The sequence below is a fragment of the Elgaria multicarinata genome, chromosome 10, assembly GCF_023053635.1.
Source record: "Elgaria multicarinata webbii isolate HBS135686 ecotype San Diego chromosome 10, rElgMul1.1.pri, whole genome shotgun sequence".
NCBI lineage: Eukaryota > Metazoa > Chordata > Lepidosauria > Squamata > Anguidae > Elgaria > Elgaria multicarinata.
In genome coordinates, this window is record NC_086180.1 from 72,203,054 (window position 1) to 72,224,738 (window position 21,685).

The 21,685-nt window shown below is 37.8% G+C and overlaps 1 protein-coding gene across 6 annotated transcripts in view; it reads right to left on the reverse strand.

Annotated features, from left to right (window-relative positions):
* CLCN3 (chloride voltage-gated channel 3) overlaps positions 1-21,685 on the reverse strand; it is a 56,996-nt gene that overhangs the window by 15,287 nt on the left and 20,024 nt on the right. For 4 of the 6 annotated variants that reach the window (XM_063136154.1, XM_063136155.1, XM_063136152.1 and 1 more), the window contains 7 exons: positions 12,216-12,376; positions 10,931-11,030; positions 7,676-7,863; positions 6,195-6,317; positions 3,043-3,249; positions 2,069-2,149; positions 581-1,126 (listed from right to left, as the gene is read on the reverse strand). In XM_063136154.1, coding sequence (XP_062992224.1) covers positions 581-1,126; positions 2,069-2,149; positions 3,043-3,249; positions 6,195-6,317; positions 7,676-7,863; positions 10,931-11,030; positions 12,216-12,376 — 1,406 coding nt within the window. The remainder of the gene's footprint in view (positions 1-580; positions 1,127-2,068; positions 2,150-3,042; positions 3,250-6,194; positions 6,318-7,675; positions 7,864-10,930; positions 11,031-12,215; positions 12,377-21,685) is intronic. The other 2 variants (XM_063136153.1, XM_063136157.1) reach the window with 1 other exon arrangement.

Sequence of the window (21,685 nt, forward strand, 5' to 3'; positions counted from 1 at the left end):
TTTTTAAAAAAAAACCCTTTTAAGCATTTTACTAATGGAAGCATGAGGGAGATGTGTGGTGTAATCTGACCTCCCACACCAGCTCTTGCTAGAGTTCGATATTTCAAAGCAACAAAGATCTAATCTTTTGAAAATAGACCGTCCCACTCTATATGATTTACACAGCAGTGTTCGTTCTCTTTTCTTGGTCTCTATTTGTATTCCTAATGGAATAATATTTGGCATCTATGATGACTTAAATTTGATGTCTATTTTACCACAAGCTATATACAATACATTATAAAATAGTTAGTTAACAAGTAACATTAATGTGATCTTGTAAGACAATTTCTTTAAGACTAAAAGTTATATTTGCATTGCACTCTTTCTCTTTCTAAAATCTCACTTCTACCTATACTGAAAGCGTAATCCTATGCATGTGTACTCAGAAGTAAGTCTCCTTGAGTTCAACAGGACTTACTCTAATGTAAGTGTGTACAGAATTGCAGAGAGAGTGAGTGAAAGAGAAATTTGAAGAGGTAGACAGAAATGGACAGGTAGAAGAGCAATGAGCAGAGAAGCATTGTCTGTTGCATCTTACCTTGATACCAAAGGTGAAGACTGTCATTATAATCTTAAATATAAGAGCTAAACACAGCTGCCATATAGCTGAATACACTCCAGTGCCTGCTGGACGGTCAGGAATATCATCTACTATTTTACTGACATTCATGTCATTTCTGTAATCGCAAAGGGAGGAAGATTCCAAGGGGCCACAGTCTGTGAAGAGTTCTTTGATAAGCTCACTGGTGTTGACTCTGGTGTATGGATTTGGAAAAGCAATGACAGCGGTTATTGCTGCTACAATGATGACCTCCAGAACGGGATACTTTCCAAATTTTGTTGATTTGCGTCGGCGGCACCAAGCAATGTTTGCACGGATGAAAAATGCTCCCCATAGCCCACCAAACACACCAAGAAGAATGAATGGTAGCAGTTCAAACAGGTACCATGGAGTATGGTACTCAACATAGAAAAGAACTAGGCGACTGTTACCAAAAGGATTGATTGATCTCAAAACAAATGCAGCTACCAAAGCAGCAAAAAACGATCTCCACAAAGTTTTCAGTGGAAAATAATAACTGACCTGCAAGAGAAGAAAAAGAGAATAACAAAAATGGTCTAACTGCACATATTTGCTCTCATTACACCAAGTTTGCAATAGGTAAGTAAATATATTGTCAATATCAATAGCTATTGCTGAATACTAGTATACGTTTTGAAAGTGCTGAGCTGTAATATCTTAGACATCATTTTAAGCATGAAGAGAAAAATTATTTACACTAAAAGATTTTAAACTAGAGCAACATGTTAACATATTCTGTGCTAATTTTCACAATTAAAAATGGCAGACACAGGGTGAGGTTGGCCTGAAGCAGCTTATTTTTCAAATTATTGTTAGACTGCCTTTAAGGGTAAAACCCTCCCAAGGCAGTGTACAGGATAAAACTGATACAAAAGATTCAATAACTACATATTCATTAAATGTTCAATAAAACAAAGGTTACTAATTTTAAAAATAATAAAAAACAGAAGTTATCTAAAACCAGCAGCCCAAGAACATACAGAAAGGCCAGCAAAATCTCCATGGTGACTTATTTATATTGTGGCAAGTGCTGGGCACAATAATCACGGCTTGGACATAGCTTGTCACGTTGTTCAAACCATGCTGGGTGGCATGGCTTATTGGAGGGCAAAATAACCCATCATGGGCTGTTGTAGAGTTATTGGAAGAATTCTTGTTACATTCCCTCAAAGTGCTACAATCAATTAGGAATGCTATGTCTAGGCAGGGAAGTTTGTACTATTTTTGGTTGGCTAGCAATTTATTGTCAAGTTACTTACAAAGGTTCATACTATAAAATGTCAGTCATTTACCACCAAATATATCTAGTGGTGACAGAATGCACATGGAGTGAACCTGGGCTGAACTTAGACCTTCAACATAACTGAGAGACAGAATTCAAGCATCCAAGTAAGAGTGCAGTAAAAATGAAATGCATGTATTTGCAGCACAGCTTATACATACTTCCTCTAGGCTGAAAAGGACTCCACCAATTGGCGCACCAAAGGCTACTGATACTCCAGCTGCTGAAGCAGCTGATAATACCTGTAAAAAGGATTACATCACTTTAGATTATTTGAAACAGAATTTAAAATGAGAACAACTCATTGATAGGTCTTATCAACAAAGGCTGGCATATATAAACACCACGGCAGGAAAGCTGAGCAATCAGCAAACTTCATCCTTTGTGGCCTACTGGGATTAAGTGAAATTTTCTTAGTTTAAGAATATAAGACTATTGCTTTTTCTAAAGCAGCAAAATGCTCACAACTGAGCAAATGCTTCCAAGGCTAATCATATAATTCAGAAGGATATAAGCCAAGTATTAAAGTTGTAGCAGTTTGCAATAAAAGGAACAAATAAAGAAAAGGAAAAACCCAATCTTGGCCAAATGGGAGAAGAAAACGTGTTTTTCAATGGTATGTTTCCAATGAAGGGAAGACTGCCACAATAGAATCTGAGGGCCTAATTTTATGCCCTCATTGTAGTTATAATATATGTGTAAGCTCCTGTGTCAAGCAAGTGTGGCACAGCTAGCCATATTGCACCCCGGTAAAACTATTTAACACCCCTTCCTGCACACTTTTGCTAGAGGAAGTTTATTCCAGCAGTGCTAAATGTCCAGGATCACATATAGGATGCTGAACCCTCTTTATACTGTGAAAGCTCTTTGTACCACATATGGACTTTTCCTCAGAACCAGAACAGTAGTGTCTGCGTAAAAACATATGGAAGAGGGTTCCCTCGCACTGGGACCCTACAGCAGCACTGAACTATTTTAAAATGGAATATGACTTGTTATCTTATCTCTACTACTTCAAAAATTGACTTTAATTGGATTAATACAAATACGTTTTTAAGATAAATGTGTACTACTGCATTTCAAAACACTAAATTATTCTAAAGGCATCTCATTTATAATTTTAAGAAGGACACACCTCCCTTTTTTTGGCTTCATTTGTGCTATACTTCGGAAAGAGGTAGGAAAAGATATTTCCACAGCAACAGGCCACATGTACAAGAGGACCCTCTTTTCCTAAACTCAAACCTGAGGCCACAGCCAAGACTAATGTGATTGTTTTTATCATCAAGGTCCACTTGCCCAAATATCCTCTAATGATGAAGCCACTCAATATAGTTTTGATCTAGGACAGAAAAGAAATATATTAAAAATCATTTCAGCTTTTCAAGAAAACATTGAAATGTCTCAGAAAATAATTTTCAATACTTAAATTAATAGCTGACAGCACAAAACATGTAAATTCTCAATTATGCAGAAGATCAGCCAACATATCCGGTGGGACTGTCATACGATCCAGAACTTTTTGAAGGCAGAAACTATTTATGACAGCTCATATTTTGCCTGTTACTCCTAAAATTTATTTTAGATTATGTAGCAAGAGAATAAATACCTTAATCATCATAGCACAACTTGCAATAATCTTGAGTGTTCTACAAGATTATGCAGAATTCCGTACAAACAGATTGAAATACACTGATAATTATTCAGAAAGCTACTATTCCATTAAGCTTTCTAAATTAATATTCTGATTATAATGGTTATTCTAATATGTTACAGACCAATTCGAACTTTCAATATAATCTGTAATTTCATATGATTCAATGCATATGGTTGATCTAATAAAATGCATTCAAAGGGTAGTATCCAGTGGTGTCATTCTGCAAACTCAAATAGCACTAGCAGAGCTCTGCTGAATCTTTGTAACTTTAGTTGAATTCTGCCCTTGCACATGGTTTGAAATCTAGTTTCTGCTAGCTCAATGTCAATTGTGCTAGATGAATGAAACGGATACTGCCATAAAAACACTTTAACCAGTCTTCTATATCTAATCCTAGATTATTCTTCCAATTTATTTTATTGCAAGTTGTGCTATGATGATTAAGGTATTTATTCTCCTGCTACATAATCTAAAATAAATTGTATAGGTAACAGGCAAAATATGAGCCGTCATAAATAGTTTTTGCCTTCAAAAGGTTCTGGATCGTATGCAGTCCCACCACATATGCTAGCTGATCTTCTGCTCTCACCACCATGCAACACTAAAACATGACAATAAACTCTATCAGAGTAATATACCAATTATAGAAACCTGTAGTAATTTTCTCTCAGATCAGAAGTATGCATTTTAATTGGAAAAGAAATCTCTTCTATGAAATCTCTTCATTGGCTTCCAATTCACTCCAGAATCCAATATAAACTTCTCCTGTTGACCTACAAAGCTTTTCACTGTCTAGCTCCTTATTATCTTTCCTCTCTCATCTCACACTATTGCCCCGCTCGTGCTCTTCGCTCCTCTAATGCCATGTTTCTCACCTGCCCAAGGGTCTCTACTTCCCTTGCTCGGCTTCGTCCATTTTCTTCTGCTGCCCCTTACGCCTGGAATGCTCTTCCAGAACATTTGAGAACTACAAGTTCAATCGCAGCTTTTAAAGCTCAGCTAAAAACTTTTCTTTTTTCTAAAGCTTTTAAAACTTGATTTTGTTCTCACTTTTATACTGTTAGTTTTACTCTACCCTGTGCCTGTTTGGTGCATTCTCTTCCCCTTCTTATTGTTTTATTATGATTTTATTAGAATGTAAGCCTATGCGGCAGGGTTTTGCTATTTTATTGTTTTACTCTGTACAGCACCATGTACATTGATGGTGCTATATAAATAAATTATTATTATTATTATTATTATTAATAATAATAATAATAATAATAATAATAATATCTGATATTTTTTTAATGCAGTTGCATTAAAATTACATCCTTTAAAAGCAATTCTATGACCAGTGTGGGAACATCCCTCCCAAAGCCAGGACTCCCAGCCCGGGCACTTCCAATTGCACCCAAGAAAGAGTCCCCACTGGCACCTGAATTTTATTTATTTATTTTTCTGTTTTTAAAATATACATAAATTTAAATGAAATGCATACAACTTTCTAGCAATTATCCCTAGTTTCAACAAAAGTGGACCAAATGTACAAGTATCTATGTGGGGGTGATGTCTATATAGCAGCCATTCAAATATTGAAAGCATTATAAGATACTCAATCAATTGTATTATAGGAAGTGAGCGTTTATCCTTCCAATGTTGTAATATCAGCCTTTTAGCTGTCAAATAGGCACAAAAAATCCATTTCTGCTGACCATTTGTTAATTTTCATAGAGCAGGTAAATAATTTAAAATAGCATATAAGTGAATATTAAAGACTGTTTCAGTACAAAATTTATCTGTATGATAACTTCCCCAAATAAGAAGCAACTACTGGACATTGCCACAATATATGTTTAAAAGAAGCATTAGATGTATTGCACCACCAGCAGTTACCTGAATTAGACTATTCGTTAAAAGAGAGATGTTGCAACCGTCCAACAGAAACAAAAGTTTTTGCTGAATAAGATACAGCCTAAGATCCATAAGATGTGAAGTAGTGATTAACGGATTAGGCATTTTGTAGTGGTGCCCACAGAAGTTTCTCAAATTCCCAAATGTGCTCATGGGTCTAAAAAGGTTGGGGACTCCTGCTGTAGACATTCTTACAACCTCGGAGGGGGACTGATCTGATCCCTCTCTCCTCCCTTGCAGCCACTACAGAAAGAACCATGATGTCTGCTTTTGAGGTCGCAAAAATCAAATGCAGACAGTTTGGGGAGGGCCAAAGGGGGCAGGATGGTGGGTGGGGAGAGGAGAGGCCAGTATTCGAAGTAACCTGTGGCCTCTCTATCACGTGTCCCTGACCACCACTGGTAAGTAGGATAGATGGGCTCAGGAGCCCAAGCAGCTGAGTTTTTATTTTTACTTTTGGAGGAACAGGAAGTGAAATCACCTCTCCTCTCCTGTCACCCTGCAGGCAACAGCCCACCAGGGCATAGGATTTTCAGAAGTCTCTGAGCACGGAGTTGCAATCCTAGAAGATTGCACCACTTAAGTCCAAATTATAGCCTGAACATCCTGGATTCTTTCACCAAGTTCCACAGCTTTATTGCGCATTCTATTGCACAAACTGTTTATAAAACAATTACATATAGTGAATTACATGCTACAACAGATGTGTTTAAGGATAAACATAATACGAACCCTACCTCTGGAATCCCAGAGCCGCAAGCATAAGGTGCAAACACTTTCACCAGAGAAACTGCTAGGAAAGCAAAACTCAAGGCCCAGAAAATATACATGATGTAGTTCATTATATAGGATCCGGGGCCCTAAAGGAAAACAAATAGTATTGTAAACACATTTTGATTAGAAGCCACTAATGGATTACACAGGAGATCATTTTAGTATTTTGACAAATCATAGGCCTTTTCTTTTTAAGTGAAGCTATTACAATAAGCAAGGTGGGAGTGGAGTGGTTATTGGCTATAATATAACAACAACAACAACAACAACAACAACAACAACATCCTATGGACCAGTTCTCAGAATGTCAACAACTGGTCAGAAGTTATTTCCCCAGGTGCAAAACCACAACTAGTATTGTGCTGTTTACAAACACCCAACCCAACACACCCGAAACCACAAGAAGGGCAAATGCTAGCTACAACCTGCAGAAGGGAGGTGAGATCTTACAGAACCTTGCTTTGTTGTAACAGAAAGGAAGTAAAATTCTAGGTTCCCTCTAGTAGAGAGCAGAGCAGGATTGCGGAGCCCTACTTTATAAGCCCCCTAATTAGGATCCAAAGAACTGTGCAGTCTACCTATGTTTACATGGGAGCTTTTCAGCACTTCTACACCTCTTCCTAGAAAGCTATCCACCTCCTTTGAAAGCCAGAGGAACCAATAGGACAATTTTTCATGACATGCAAAGGGCTGCCATTAGGGGGGAAACATTGGTACATGCACGCGCACGCAAGCGCATTCACAGAAGTGATCACAAGGATGTCTTTGGATCCATGTCACACCTGTAGCGGAACACTTAATGCATAATCTGCTCAGGGTATACTGCTGCTGCTGGAAGTGAAGAAAGAGCTACGCCTGCAAATTCCCACATTCCCCTGTAGTCATTTGCACTCTCTGAAATCTTGTTCTAGAGGATTGGGGGCCCCTCTGGAATAGTATGGGAGGTGGACCTCGGGGCTGCCGGGGAGCGTAATGACTTTCCCACACCCTCCAGCAGAAGGATGCTTCTGCTGGATCAAAAGCCTTCTGTGGACAAAGTGTCCCCTTCTAAAAAGAGATTCTGTGGTTCAAAATGAGTCCATAATGGCCACTATAGGTAATTGTATGACAAAAAGAATTATCATCCACATTTTTTTTTTTTACACAATATTTATATACCACCGAATAATACATGTTGTCTGGACAGTTTACAAGTTATAGTAAAGTTTTATGGGAAATTTAACCTTGGATAAATTTTTTGAGGGTTGAGGCCCTGTTTCTGGTGGCAGAAAAATAACAACACTAAATTGTGGTCTCGCATGGAATGCCCCTTCAGCCTTTATTGTATGTTATAGCAATGCAGTTTAATCATTACTACTTCAAAGTTTTAATAAAATATGATCCCTATTCCACAAATAGGGTTAAGGCAGTTAAGCACAGATTTCAGTTTAAAACCTAGACTTACTTCTGCTTGACCAATTATTAGTTCTGCCCATGTTTTCCATATTGGACATTTGTCTCGCTCTTCAAATGTTGTCTCATTTGATGCCCAGCAGCACTGTTCATGGTTGAGCCACAGAGCACTGAGGCAAATTCCTTCCTTTAAATCAGTCATCCAGTCTGCAGCAATATCTATCAACCCAGCCAATGCACCTATAGCATAAACAGAGGTGATTTAGAACTATCAGAGACAAAAGTCATCATCAATTTACACAGAATAAAAAGATGCATTGAGAACACAGGCCTTGTTGAAACTACTTCTCTTCAAAAGGTTTTGATGAATGGTTACTCTGAATCAAATAACTTGTACAAAAATGCCAAGTAACTTACACAGTGACATTAATTTAATCTAATTTGACTGCTGTTGCCCAAGTGTGGATTTTGGATTAATTTAGGCATTTGTTTCCAATACACTGCTTCACATTATTGATTTAAGAATATTTCTCATATTCAAAACAAAAAACAAAAAAACCCACCACCTAAAATATTTATTGAAGTTAAGAATAAGGAATACACTGTGTTTCTCAGTTGTAATATTAATAGAACACACTTTTGAAATAGTAACCAGGAGTAAATAAATTGGCTATAGCTATATAATCATATTGCTTCATGTTAGTATTTTTTAACTAGTACAAGTTCCACTCTTTTTTTTAAAAAAATGTAATTTCAATAATATATTAGTGTCATACAATTATTTACAACTTGCAGGAAAATATTCTGATGTACTCTATGAGTAAATCTTTAACCTCAAGTATCTCTATTAATGAACACAGATAAATGGCTTGGATCCTTTTCTCGGTCTGCATTTGTAATCTTTAAGTACTAGTTCATCTGTTATTATTTTGCCATACTAGATTGTAATCATTGTAGTTGTCAAGATCCATAGGTTTGCAGCTCAAAGCGTACAGAGCTCATATGATTACTGTAAAGAAAGCAACCAATAGTAATGGTGGCTTGGGCAACATGCTTGACTGTGCTTTTCATTATTAAGTCTGTATTACTGGAGCAGATACCCAAGAAGACAATATGCATATATCCCCCTCCTGGATCAGAAATTTCACCTGCAAAAGGATGCTAAATGAATGGCTTCTGATGCTGCATCATTGCATCCTATAATCAGGACTGCACTTACAATTCCCCAACATGAATGAAGACCCACACATCTAGCCACCAAGAAGGTATTTAGCACCATCAGTTCTGACAACACTGGTGTGTGGCAGAGCGGGTGAGGTCTGAATTCAGGCATTCCCTTTCCGTTATCAGGGTGGTGATTTAAATCAATGATTTAATCCAATGATTTTAAACAGGACTTTCGGTTATGTGTGTGCATGTGGCAGGGGGCCTGTCCCACATGACTTATTTCTAGCATCACACTAATTCGCATTTTAATAAATGCTAATTAAGCTCCATGAAATTGGAAAATAAGTACAAAACACAAAGATGTTTGGAAGGGGGTTAGAATACAAGTGAAACTTTTAAAAGCTTAGCAAGCTCTAAGGTGCTAGACATTAATCACATTTCTTCTTAAAATAGAACAGGGGTCTATTTTATCAAGGCTTAGGATTTCAATCAAAATCCCAAAAAAATTGGACAGCCACTCAATGCAATCTGAGAAGAAAACATATGTGTCAGATCTGAAACAATACTATCTCTCTCAAACAGACACACTCATATATAGAGTAGTTTCTGAAAAATATAAGACTACTCAGATTTACGAAAGAAAGCACTCCAGTGAAGTGAGATCTGATGAAAACATGACCTATTTATGCCCTGTTGGCACGACTGGGGCAGGAGGAGGCTTTTGCGGGTGGGGAGGAGGAAGAGAGGATGCATAATGTGCCTTGGACACGTGGACAACATCCAGTGTGGGTGGGGCAAGTCGAGGCTTGGCACCTCCAATGGCAGGTTGTGCGGGTATCTTAGGACATCAGAAAAGGTTTGGTGACCACTTGTTGGCATTTTATGGTGATTGGCAAGTTCTGAGGCCTGATCCTCAATGGGCTGTGTGGCTCACAACTGGGGACACTCTCTGTCTCACCTGCTCAGAGTTGTGCAGCTCTGAGTAGGTGTGACATTGGGTGGTTCCCCCAAGCACACAAGTGTAGGTCAAGCAAGGAGCCGGGTTTTATCCAATTTCTGGCTTGGCTGAGTGGCTCGCCCTCTCACCTGCAGATTCAGGGAGGGGTGAATTACCCAATTAAATAAAGAGGCCCTAGTTATCCCAAGCTCTGTTGTCTGTGTCGTTATTTCTGAGCTTCCTTCTCTGTCCGCAAAAGTCCTCTAGAAGCAGGAGTTGCAGTCTCCTGTTTGATGTCAGGGACTGCTCCAAACACACCATCAATAGAGCTTCACACTGTAGTACTTACACACTCCAACTACAGTTTAAGTGCTCCCTACAACCATGGTTGCAAACCCTGCTTTCCAACCCTGGGGATATTTAAACTACAGCATCCCAGTTTGGCTATCACAAACCAAGATGTCTCCTCTGAAGCTCAATACATGAGAGGAGGAGAGAAGTTGGAGGAGAGAGTACTTGTTGGCCCATAGTCTAAAGTTAATTCTCAAACAGTTAATAAATACAACGTTCTTTACTCATTCCTTCAGCTTCTAAAAATAAAATGGGACTTTACAAGTGGCTGCACTTGCTCAGCATGTAGAAGAACATTTGTATTTTCTACTGCATGTAAGTTAATATTTTACTTGGCAAGAAAGCAAAAGAACAATGCAATTGTTTCATAGTTAACGATGTTGCATTCAAGAAATCCATGTAATCCTAGCACAAAATAATAAAGAGAACACTATATGCAGGATAAAATTACATACCTAGAAGTGGAAACACACAAATGGTTTGAATTCAGGGAGGGGAACCATAAGGTCTTTATATTTATGGCTGCAGCTGTATGACTTGCTATGCTGATCAACAAAAGGGACAGAGAGAGAAGCCTCCATCTTTATCTGTGCTCACAGGCATTTTTCCACTGACCATATCCACATACTATAGACTGCCAATAAAATAACGAACAGTGCTTAAGGCTGCAATCCTACACCAGTTACTTGACAGTATGTCCCACAATACTCAATAGGATCTCTGAGTAAAATATACAGGGCTATACTGCAAAAACATTAAAAGGCTATGAATAAATGAATAAATAATTCTGTAAATACCATATATTTCATTAGACCTGTGAAAAATGGATGGGATCCTCCAAATTGTCCCTACCTGATGCCAATCCAGTTAGTGTTACGACAAGCCATCCTGACCATGCATCATACAAACTCTTTGACATCTCCCAGGCAGATTCTTTCTTCTTGCTATTGATCTGTAGAAACAAAATATTACCCTGAACATTACAAATCTTTTTATTAATAAATTATATGCAATGTTTGAGTTGTCCCACTCAATTATGGCTATTTTCCAAAACGTAGAAGGTAGAATCCTGAAACTTGCCACGTTCTTACTCAGCGACTTACACAAGTTGTCAGATGCTGGAGAAGCAAACTCCTTTTCTTACTACTGGAGTTCCTCTCCACCCTCTTGCTGTCCTTCCAACTTTCCTGTCCTTCCCACAACGATAGCTTAGTTCAAAGGGAGGCAAGAGCTCCTACTTCTCGTGCTAAAGAGAACACAACAGTGGATGCACGGCAACCTTTAAATGGGACCTACAGCGGAGTCCACTTACACATTCTTAGGCAAGAAATTTATGTAACCTGAACCATTCAAATTCTAGTTTGAATAAACGTAGTGTTGGTTTATGGATGTTAGAGTTGGAAAAAGTGCAGAAAAGGGCAACTAAAATGGCCAAGGGGCTGCAGCAACTCCCCTGTGAGGAAAGGTTACAACATCTGGGATTATTTCACCCAGATAGAAGGCGAGTAAGGGGAGACATGACAGAGAAGTAAAAAAGTATGCATTGTGGGTAGAAAGTAGATAGGGAGACATTTTCTTCCTCTCATATAATACTAGAAACCAAGGTCATCCCATGAAGCTGAATGATAGGAGATTCAGAAGGGATAAAAGGAAATACTTCTTCACACAGCATATAGTTAAACTATAGAATTCACTTCCACAAGATGCAGCAATGGCAACCAAATTGGATGGCTTTAAAAGGTGATTGGACAAGGCTATCAATGGCTACTAGTGCTTGTGGCTATATGCGATCTCCATTATCAAAGGCAGTATGTCTATGTAGGCCAGTTACTAGGGAACGTGGGTGGGAGGGTGCTGTCTTTGGCTTCCCATGGGGAGCTGGTTGGCCACTGTGTGAACAGAATGCTGGACTAGATGGACCTTGGTCTGATCCAGCTTCGCTCTTATGTTCTAAATGAAGTATTTTCACACATCTATGAACCATATGAACATTTTCTACTATTCTGAATCAAAATTATGACACCCTCTATTGGACACTGATCTTTCTTGCCTTTGAATCACATGTATTGTATTAATCTGAAATTATATATGTAAAAGAATGATAAAAAGCAGTATCTTAAAAAGCAGTTTCAAGTACCCTTCTGTGTCTCTCTCTGTCTTTGCACTTCTCTCGCACCCAATCAATGGTGTGGAAGTCATCATATGTTCCAACCCCAGGAATAGGTTCATCCAAGAGATCCAGTAAGTGTGTTGTACTGTTAATACTTCCTCCATTTGTCATTGTATAATGAGTTCCTGCTATTGAAAGAAAAATGGTTAAGCTCTATAACAGAAAAGAATTTATATAACCGCCTGCAAATATTCTGAACATAATGATACGGCACATTGTTCATCATGTTTGATCGATTAGAAACAGTCTCTTTGCGACAAATCCTGTTTGGATCCAGTGGGTTTGTGCATGAATGAATGCTTGCCTCAAATATTTAATAATCACAACAGCTTATCAAATTCTTGTATCCAGGTATGTAATATTAGCAACAATAAGCAAAGCTATTAAGCATAATGGGCAAACTAATTTGCTTGGGGGCATTTCCTTCATATTGATGCTTCTTTCCCATGTTAACAACTGATTTGGGAAGAAAAATCTGAGGAGTTACAGAGAAAGCATCCTATGATTACATTTCAGCTCTTTTTGTAAAGCTTTGGGGCATCAAGATTTTGCCTGCTGATGTAGTTAAACTTTATTGTAAGAATGACAAAATGAGCCATTTTCAATGCCCTATCTGACAGCCAACTAGTAAAACGCAAGTTCATATCTATAGTACATGAATTGTCATTTTTACACAAAAGTATATGGGTTCCTAAATAGCTAGTACTGTGCACATCGTACTCTGTATGCCTCCCCCATTTCCCCATATTTGGTAACAATACAGGCAAAAATAAAGCATTCACTTCCCCTCAAGTCCAAAGAGAAATTTAGGCTGAGGAAGAAGGAAAGTGTGTGCATCCCATCTGGAAGTACAGTGCGCATTTTGATATATATACCTGAACTAACCAACTATCTATATTATCTACAACTGCAAAGAGAAAAAAGTTTAATTTATATCCTGCCTTTCCACACACAAAAATGGTGCTCTAGGAGCTAACACTAATAAAATACAGATTAAAACCATTTTTTTTTAAAAAAAAAGACGTAATACAAAAATAAATCTATTTGAAATACAGCAATAAATAAATGGCACCAAACTGATTAAAACCTGCTTCAGCAACAGACCAGCTTACATGCCAAATGCCTGCCTGTATAAAAATGTCTTTGCCTTCCAGAGGAAAGACAACAGAAAGGTGTCCATCTTAGTCTTCCTCGGCAGGGAGTTCCAGAACCTAGAAGCAGCCACTAAGTAGGCCTTCTCTCGCATCCCGATCAAGCATGCGTCTAATGGTGGCAGGACTGAAAGAAAGGCCTCCCCTGAAGATCTGAAAACCTGAGCAGGGAGAAGGCAGTCTTTCAACGTAGGCTTATCCCGAGTTATTTAGGGCTTGCTTTACAAGTCATAACAAGCACTTTGAATGGTGCCTGGAAACAGACCGGTAGCCAGTGAAGCTTTTGTAACCAACCTTTACCCTAGTCAACAGTCTGGCCAAAGCTGAAATTTCCGAACACTTTTCAAAGGCAGGCCCACATAGCGTTACAGTAGTCCAAATGGTTTGAGACCAAGGCATGCGTGAGCACAGCCAAATCAGGTATCTCTTGAGTTGCTAACAAGTTGCAGTACAATGCAATTGCACCATTTCAACTTGCCTTTCCAAAACCAATTGACATAATTCTCATGTTACTTTGACAGTGACTGTGCCTGGATTTCATGACAAATCATGACAAATCATGTGATGGGAACAAGCCTTGGGCTTGCACACTCTCCTTCTCTTCCAGTGCAGCCACGAGGAGGAAGTCAGAATTTTTTGCCTATGTTTTGATTAGCTGCAACTTGTCATTTAATCCAAGCTATGTTTTGTTTCAAACATGCCAACTTCAAACCATGGGGTTATGAAGCTAGCCTTAAAAAAACCCCAGTTAAGATTAACTACAGTTTAAGGTCCAGGTGTAATGCTAAACTACAGATAATAAAAATGGAAATGAAAGCTTCCAATCACCCTCTCACAGCCGCATTGGAGGAGGAGAGAGGCTCATTGCCATGACATCCAAACACAACCAGTATCTTGAGGTGTATTGAAGTCTTCAAAATATAAGGTTCAAATTGTGGTAATTGATCACAATCACATGTTCATGCCAGTAACTACAGATGAATGCTGTGAATGATTAAAAAAAGTGATAATTTCCCCCCAGAGAAGACCAATAGTAGAATCAAGGGAGAAACTAGGTATGTATGAAGAATAATGAGCTATAAGTATATATATTGGCTCCACAGCAGATGGTATTAAGAAATTCCCTCAAATCTCATATCGAAATGTGGAAAGGTAAAAAACAAAAAACTCAAATGTAAAGCACTTTATCCACACATGCCAATGCATACATATACACACATACGTGTCAAGAAATGGACATGACTGCATGTACAGTTTATTTTTGCTACTGCAGAAGATATAAAGGGATCTAAAAGATCAAGATGGGGAGGGAGGGGAAAGAGCATAATTCTACATGAATAAGAGACATCATCCCAATATAAGTTGGGGGATAAAATCACAGAGTCCTTCTAATGACACTCAAAGAACGAATTAAATTGAAAACCAGCAAGATGTCCAACAAAAATATGAAGTTCAAAACTTACATCAGGTATAAGCAACATGGCCTGTAAAATAAATAGATTCAATATTTTTTCAATTTTAAAGCCAATTTGTGGTGGCAAAACAAAAACAAGGTTTCATACTTTAACTGCAGTAAAAACAGACAAATATATTGCAGTCCTAAACTCCAATAAACCTCCAACAGTACAGCTATCTAGTAAAAAGACAAATCCGATCTGTTCAGACAAATGAACTAATAACTAATGGTACCCACTTTTAAATTCATGTCTCTCTTCCACCCCGCCCCAACTCTGTTTTTCTCAAGGCATATCTACATAGCAGTATATGTGCTATCTACATAGCACATATACTGGTTTAACAGCCACTCCTTTTTCCTTGAAAGCCCCGGGAATTACAGCCCCTTACGACTGAGAGGGAGGAAGAAAAAAGCAAGCTCAGGCACTAGTTCTTAGTTACAAAAGTCTTTGCAAGTGTTCTTTCTGGCAGGGAGGGGCAAAACAAATACACTGCAGCTGTTCCTTCTCTGGCTGATGGATGGGACCAGATTGTCATGATGCTGTTTCTGAGTTGCAGATGAAACCGCTTCCTAGTGGCCTTTGGTCGCCAAGCCAGTAGCAGAGGACAGAGCGTGTTTACCCTTCAACTCTGCAGTCCCACAACAACTGATAGTTAGAGCTGAGTGTTTTTTCTAGCAGGGATGGGCAAACTACACAATTCATTTGTGCTATAAAAAGAGGATTGGAGAAATATTTGATGATACAAAAAGCAAACTTCTTTTTCTCAAATTAACCCGTAGGCTTGATTATGAACAATTAACTGGGAATACTTGTAGTCCAATCTAATGTTCTGTCATTCGGTCCTAGGGTGCACAGGATCCAATTTAGGCTTCTGACTACAATTAGGAGGGGGTGGAAAGACACACAACTGATGCCTTTAGTCATGGTTCCTGCAAATGGCATCAATGTGACACCAAATCACCAGTGGGTTAGTATTTTATTGTTTTAATGGCAAATGGGCTACAGCAACAGTAGCTAAAGAAAATATGTAGGATTAGGCTGCCCTGGTTTTGATCCCAACTATTAGCTTCTGATTGTACTACTAGGAGCAGAAAAAAGAAGCAATGCCTCAAAGTGATGCTCAAAGTGGTAAAATATATTGGATAACACAATATGCCCAAAGCATTTCACTATATTCCTTTCTTCAGGAGCAAAACCACTTCTTTTCCATTCATGGCATTAATTCAAAATATATTTGAGACACTCCTTTTTTTTCTTTTTTGTTTTGTTTTGTTTATGCTAGCAAGACACCTTGAAAATCATATTCATGTTTGCTATTACAATAAATGTAAAGCTTTCATTTAGTGTTACCATATTAGTGCCAAAAATTCTACTGACTGATATATTGTTACAAACATTGAAAAATGCTTTTATTTGAAGTTTATATTTAAGATTAGGTAAAGACTTCCATTTTATCTGCTGTTCTCACTGCACTCTATGCTGAATAGTGGAGATTTGAGGGGGGAAAGGACAAAACACAGCATTAACTGTCCAAGTATTACAAACACACTCACTCACGCACACACAGTGAGCTGTGGTGCATGCCAGCCAGCATTTTTCCATTAATATAATTTTAACAATAATATAATTTTGTTCAGATTTCTAACTTAGTTAAAACACTGTCAAGACAATCCTTAAGTTTAATGTATCAAAAGCTTAATGCTAGTATGGGAATTAATATCTTGCATTCAAAGAGATTCTCATTTAAAAAAAAATAATTGAAAGATTCTGACAAATCAGAGATACATTTCCAGTGGTCTAAAAAAGAGACAGAGACATAAATAAGATTACCTTCTACCACTATGCACAGGATAGTTATAGCTGATTGACACAAGATATTAACAGAAGTCAGTAAATTCATGATACAATGTCATCTTTAATTTTAACTGCTGATGTAAAACATGTGATCAAGGGAGATTATAAGAGATCCATTTCTAACCAGATCCCTTGCCACTTCCTGCATCTCCCCAAATTACTTTTTGTAACCTTTGGGAATGTAGTTTTGTTTATGATGTTATTAATAATTTATTCAATACAGAAAAAACATTTTGGAGGGATTGAAAGATTACTCGACTTGGCCTGGGTAAGGGACTTGTTAGTCTGTGACTTGTTAAGTATTCTGGTCCAAGTCTCTCAGGTTCTATTTTAAACCCCGAGAAGCTGCTGTTATGGTTCATCTTCTCCAACTGGCCTTCTTTGCCTTGAGCATGACCCCTCAAAGGAAGAAATAATAAAAGTCCCCTCAACCAATGCAGCTGAACAGGCAATCCCTAATTATGGTCCGCTACTCCTTTGGGATTAAAAGCTTTCTCAAAATGTCCTACCACACCTGAATCAATCAGCACAAGTAAAAGATGATAATTTGTTCAGGAAGCAACTGTAAACAATATTTTACATGCAGTTGTATGCAACTAAGTTAAAACAGTTGTGCCTTAGCTCCTGGAGATCTGACACTTCTTTCTGTAACAAAAATGCTGAACATTGTGGTGTTCCTTTGATTAAGACACCAATTTTGTCCAAAGTGCAGATAATAAATGGTCATCTGCCTTGGATCCTAATTCCCACTCCCTCCTTGTTGATATCGGATGTTTCTTGAAATCAAGCATGCTGTGACTGGTCCCAAATTCTAAAAGCCTAGGTTGCAACACAGTTTGCAGAAAAAGTTGTAGAAATGCAGATTTCCAGTTACTATTAACCTGACTTGCTTGAGAAGTTGTGATCCTTCCGGGGAGTAATTAATAGTTTGCTTTCACATTTAAGTATGTTTATTGAACCACTATACTACTGTGTAGCAGCTACATATATGCAAACACACATGTGAAGTTCTGGCTTAAAATGAAAAGACATGTCTGGTTCTTTACCTGACATGGTTATGTCATATTATGACTGACCCTTTTTCTTTATAGGTTTCTTGGCAAGTGGCATCTCTGAGCTGAACCCTCATGAAACTATTTCTTTTGCACTACTGGCTGGAAAAGATACTACAAAGATTTGGTAGGCCCTTTACCTAATGGAGGATTGCAGAACCAATACTAGACTACAACTACAGCAAATCTGATAATGTAACCAACAAAAAGTGAACATAGCCTGCCCTAGTAAAATCATAGCCTATTAGTAGAAATAGCTTATGTAGAAACATGTCTTATTGCTTAAGGGCTTTGTGCTTTTTCGGGCTGTAGTCAATAAACTCATTCTTTGTAAACATAAATGCTGTGTCCTGGGATTACTAGCTGGCCTGCTCCTGCATAACCACATATAACACAGTGAAATATATATTTTAAAAAATGTAATAAATAGAGGTACGATAGCTTCAATGAAGAAGTTATAAGGATGGCATCTCCCAGCTTTGACTCATTTGCAAGCTAATTCAGGTAAAACTTTAGATTTGTAGATTACTAGTATTTATTATGAGCATTAAAACATGTCTGGGTGGTATATTAAATAAACATGTTTATCAAAAAAACATGTAAGTCAGTTTACAGCAATCAAGCAACCACCGCCTCTGGAACATATTTTTCAGGAATGTGTTGTGAGGTCTCTCTTCTTTGTTACACATAATCAAACCAGCACACAATCTCAGTCTGCAGGTTACCCTGGCATCCAAATGCCTCTTGCATTGTGGGACATACACAATAGATACATCTTACTATAAACAATCCAGTCTTTGTTCCTTCATGACCCCCACTGCCCCAGCAGTTTCCATGAAGAAATAAGTCTCTCTAATTTCGTTTTGTTATTGGGCTTCAGAAGGAATGGGTATATTATTAGATTTTTAAAGTGACTGTAGAACATTAGTAGGATAGGATAGAATGGATTCTGACAGAGTACATAGCAAGAGAGTACAGAACAAAGGAGAGAAAGAGGAACCTGAGATCATGCATTCAGTACAATATTTATATTTAATAATTGAAGAAAAGTATCGTTAAAAGGCACACTTGTTAAAGGCCTACTTGTTCATTAATCCTAAAATGTGTTATTATTAAGCCTAACAGTACTTCATTACAGTATAGTTACAAGATTTAAGAAACTTACAGGGTTAGTTTTTCCAGAAAGTCATTTATTCCATATTAATGGATGAGATGACGTCATTTAAAGAAAGAGACGTGGATTCAATAGACCTATTTACAGGATAGAACATCGTAATTCACTCAACTGGTGAACAGCCCATACCTAACTGTACTCAACTGCATGCTACTGGAAACAAGGGAGAAAAAGATACAGGGTTAATGAAGATTAGAGGAAGAGAGGAAGATGCAGAGGTTCAGCTGCCAGACAGAGGCTTAAATGTGACTCATTGCAGAGTTGGGTCAAACAGATATGCCTATATTTTGATGGATCCATGTCTTCAGAGGACATGGTCCAAGGATCCCTGGCATTGTTAGTGCCTACAAAAAGCGAAGGACAGGCATCCGTACACTTAGGCATGCTAATGCAAAACAAACAATGCATCGTCCCCCAATCATTTGTATTGGGAGTGGTACTTTTTAATTTGTTCATAAATTATCAGGAATTAGGGAAAAGCCACAAAGTACCAGGTTTGCTGCCAACATCAAATTATCTAGGACTATTAAAACAAAAAGATTGTGAAACGTTTCAAAAGAATCTCTCCAAACTGGGGGAATAGGCATTAAAATGACAAATGTGGTTCAATTTAAACAATTGTAAATTGATGCACATTGGTGAAAAAAGTCTCAACTTCACATATATGCTTACAGGGCGGGTCTGAGCTGGCAGTAACTGACCAGAACAGAGATCTTGGTGTTCTGGTAAATTACTTGACAAAATGTTGACCCAGTGTGCAGCTGTTGTGAAAAAGGCAAACTTCATGTTGGGGATTATTAGGTAACAGAATTGAAAATAAAACTGGCAATACCATAATTATACAAATGTGTGGGTCAATCACATTTAGAATACTGTTCTAGTGCCACGCCTCAAACAGGATTTTGTAGCTGGAAAGTTGTAGAAAGGGACAACCAAAATGATCACAGGCTGAAGCAACTGCACTATGAGGCAGGATTGGGGCTTTTCAGTTAAGAAAAATGATAAAGTGGGACACGACAGAGGTGTATAAAATTGTGCATAGCGTGGAGTAAGTGAACAGAGAGTTTTTTCTCTGGGTCATCCAATCTAACTAAGTGACTAGAGATTCAAGACAGGTAAAGAAAGTATTTCTTCGCACAGTGCATAGTTAAACTATAAAATTCACTACCAGAAGGTGTAGTGATGGCCAACAATATGTATGATTAGACAAATTCAGGGAGGATAAGACTATCAATGGCTACTAGTCATGATGGCTATATATTCCCTCCAGTATGCCTCTGAATACCAGTTCCTAGAGAACGGAAGGGACTATTGTATTCATACCCTGCTTATGGGCAGATTCCCATTGAGGCAACAGGTTGGCCACTGTGTGAACAGAAAACTGGACTAGATAGGCCTTAGGCCTGATCTAGCATGGCCCTTATGTTCTTTGACAAACTGAAAGGCCATGCAACTAGTTACAGATCATAATCATTCCCCTCCCACAAGTTTCTTCAGAAACCAGCATGGAATCTGACTGAATCTGGTTTTTAAACACTTTTTATGATACTGCAGCTCATCTCTCATTTAGCACAAATCAACTTCCAGACAGGCAGTCGTACTGATATATAGCCTTGTGGTTAGCCCTTTAGGTACTACAAGACTGTTTTTAATTAGAGAAACCCTTCCATATTGACCAAGAACACTTTCATATGAGAGAATTATCTCTCCTGTAATGGTTATTGACTTAACTGTAGCCATTTCCCCCTGCTGCTTATTATCCCTGTGCTGATAGCTCATTGGTGCCATGTTTGAAATATTTTGAGGAATGTGTAAAAGCTGGTACATGAACTGGCAATACCTGGTAGCTCCAATACGTTTGTGGTCATCATAGAAGCTAATTAAAATAACCCCCAATAATCACAAAACCAACATAATCCTGTCTTTACTTATAAGAATCTCAGGGATAAAGAAAGATAGCAATTTAAATTAAGCAACATAAAAGGATTTTACATAACTTAGATCTTAATCTCCAGATACATGTACAATACTGGACACACAGTAATTGATCCACATATACCTGAAGAACAAATCTCTCCAGCTGTCAGTTAAAGAACTTGCTTTCTTCCCACTCATAAGCACTTCATAGTAGTGTTAAGGTTTGGGGTTCTCTTAAGTTCCCATGGACACCTGTAAGGCCTGAAATACCTTCTAGACATTTTCTAAAGACATATATTTTAATTTATTTATTTTAAATCACCCAGTAACTGAAATTCTCTGGGCAGTATATAATACATTAAAAACCAAGGTACGAATATTTTAAAAGCCAAAAACACCAGAGAATAAAGCTAAGCTGAAACCAGTAGCAGAGAAAAACCACTACAACATCATATAGCATTATTCACTTCAGAGAAGCATTTTGATAAGTTCATTTTTTATTTTAAGATCCGTTTGACAATTGCATCTTTAGCAGTGGCTAAACACAAGTATATTTTTGAGAGTTCTGCAAGTTTTAAATTTGATCCTTCACAGGAAAAGTAAGATACTGAATAGTTGTTAATAGATGTGAAATAACCAGGGGAAGAAGGTGCTCCTCATACGATATTTAGTTCAAAGGTTTATTGTCTAACGTTTCAATTTAAAATTTGTAACAAAATTAACAATATAGTTAATGTCATTTGATTACTAAATAATACTTTTCATGGCTTGCATCACTGCCATGTTAACAGTCCACATAGTTAAAGGTCAGTTTTCATACAGGTAGTGTAAA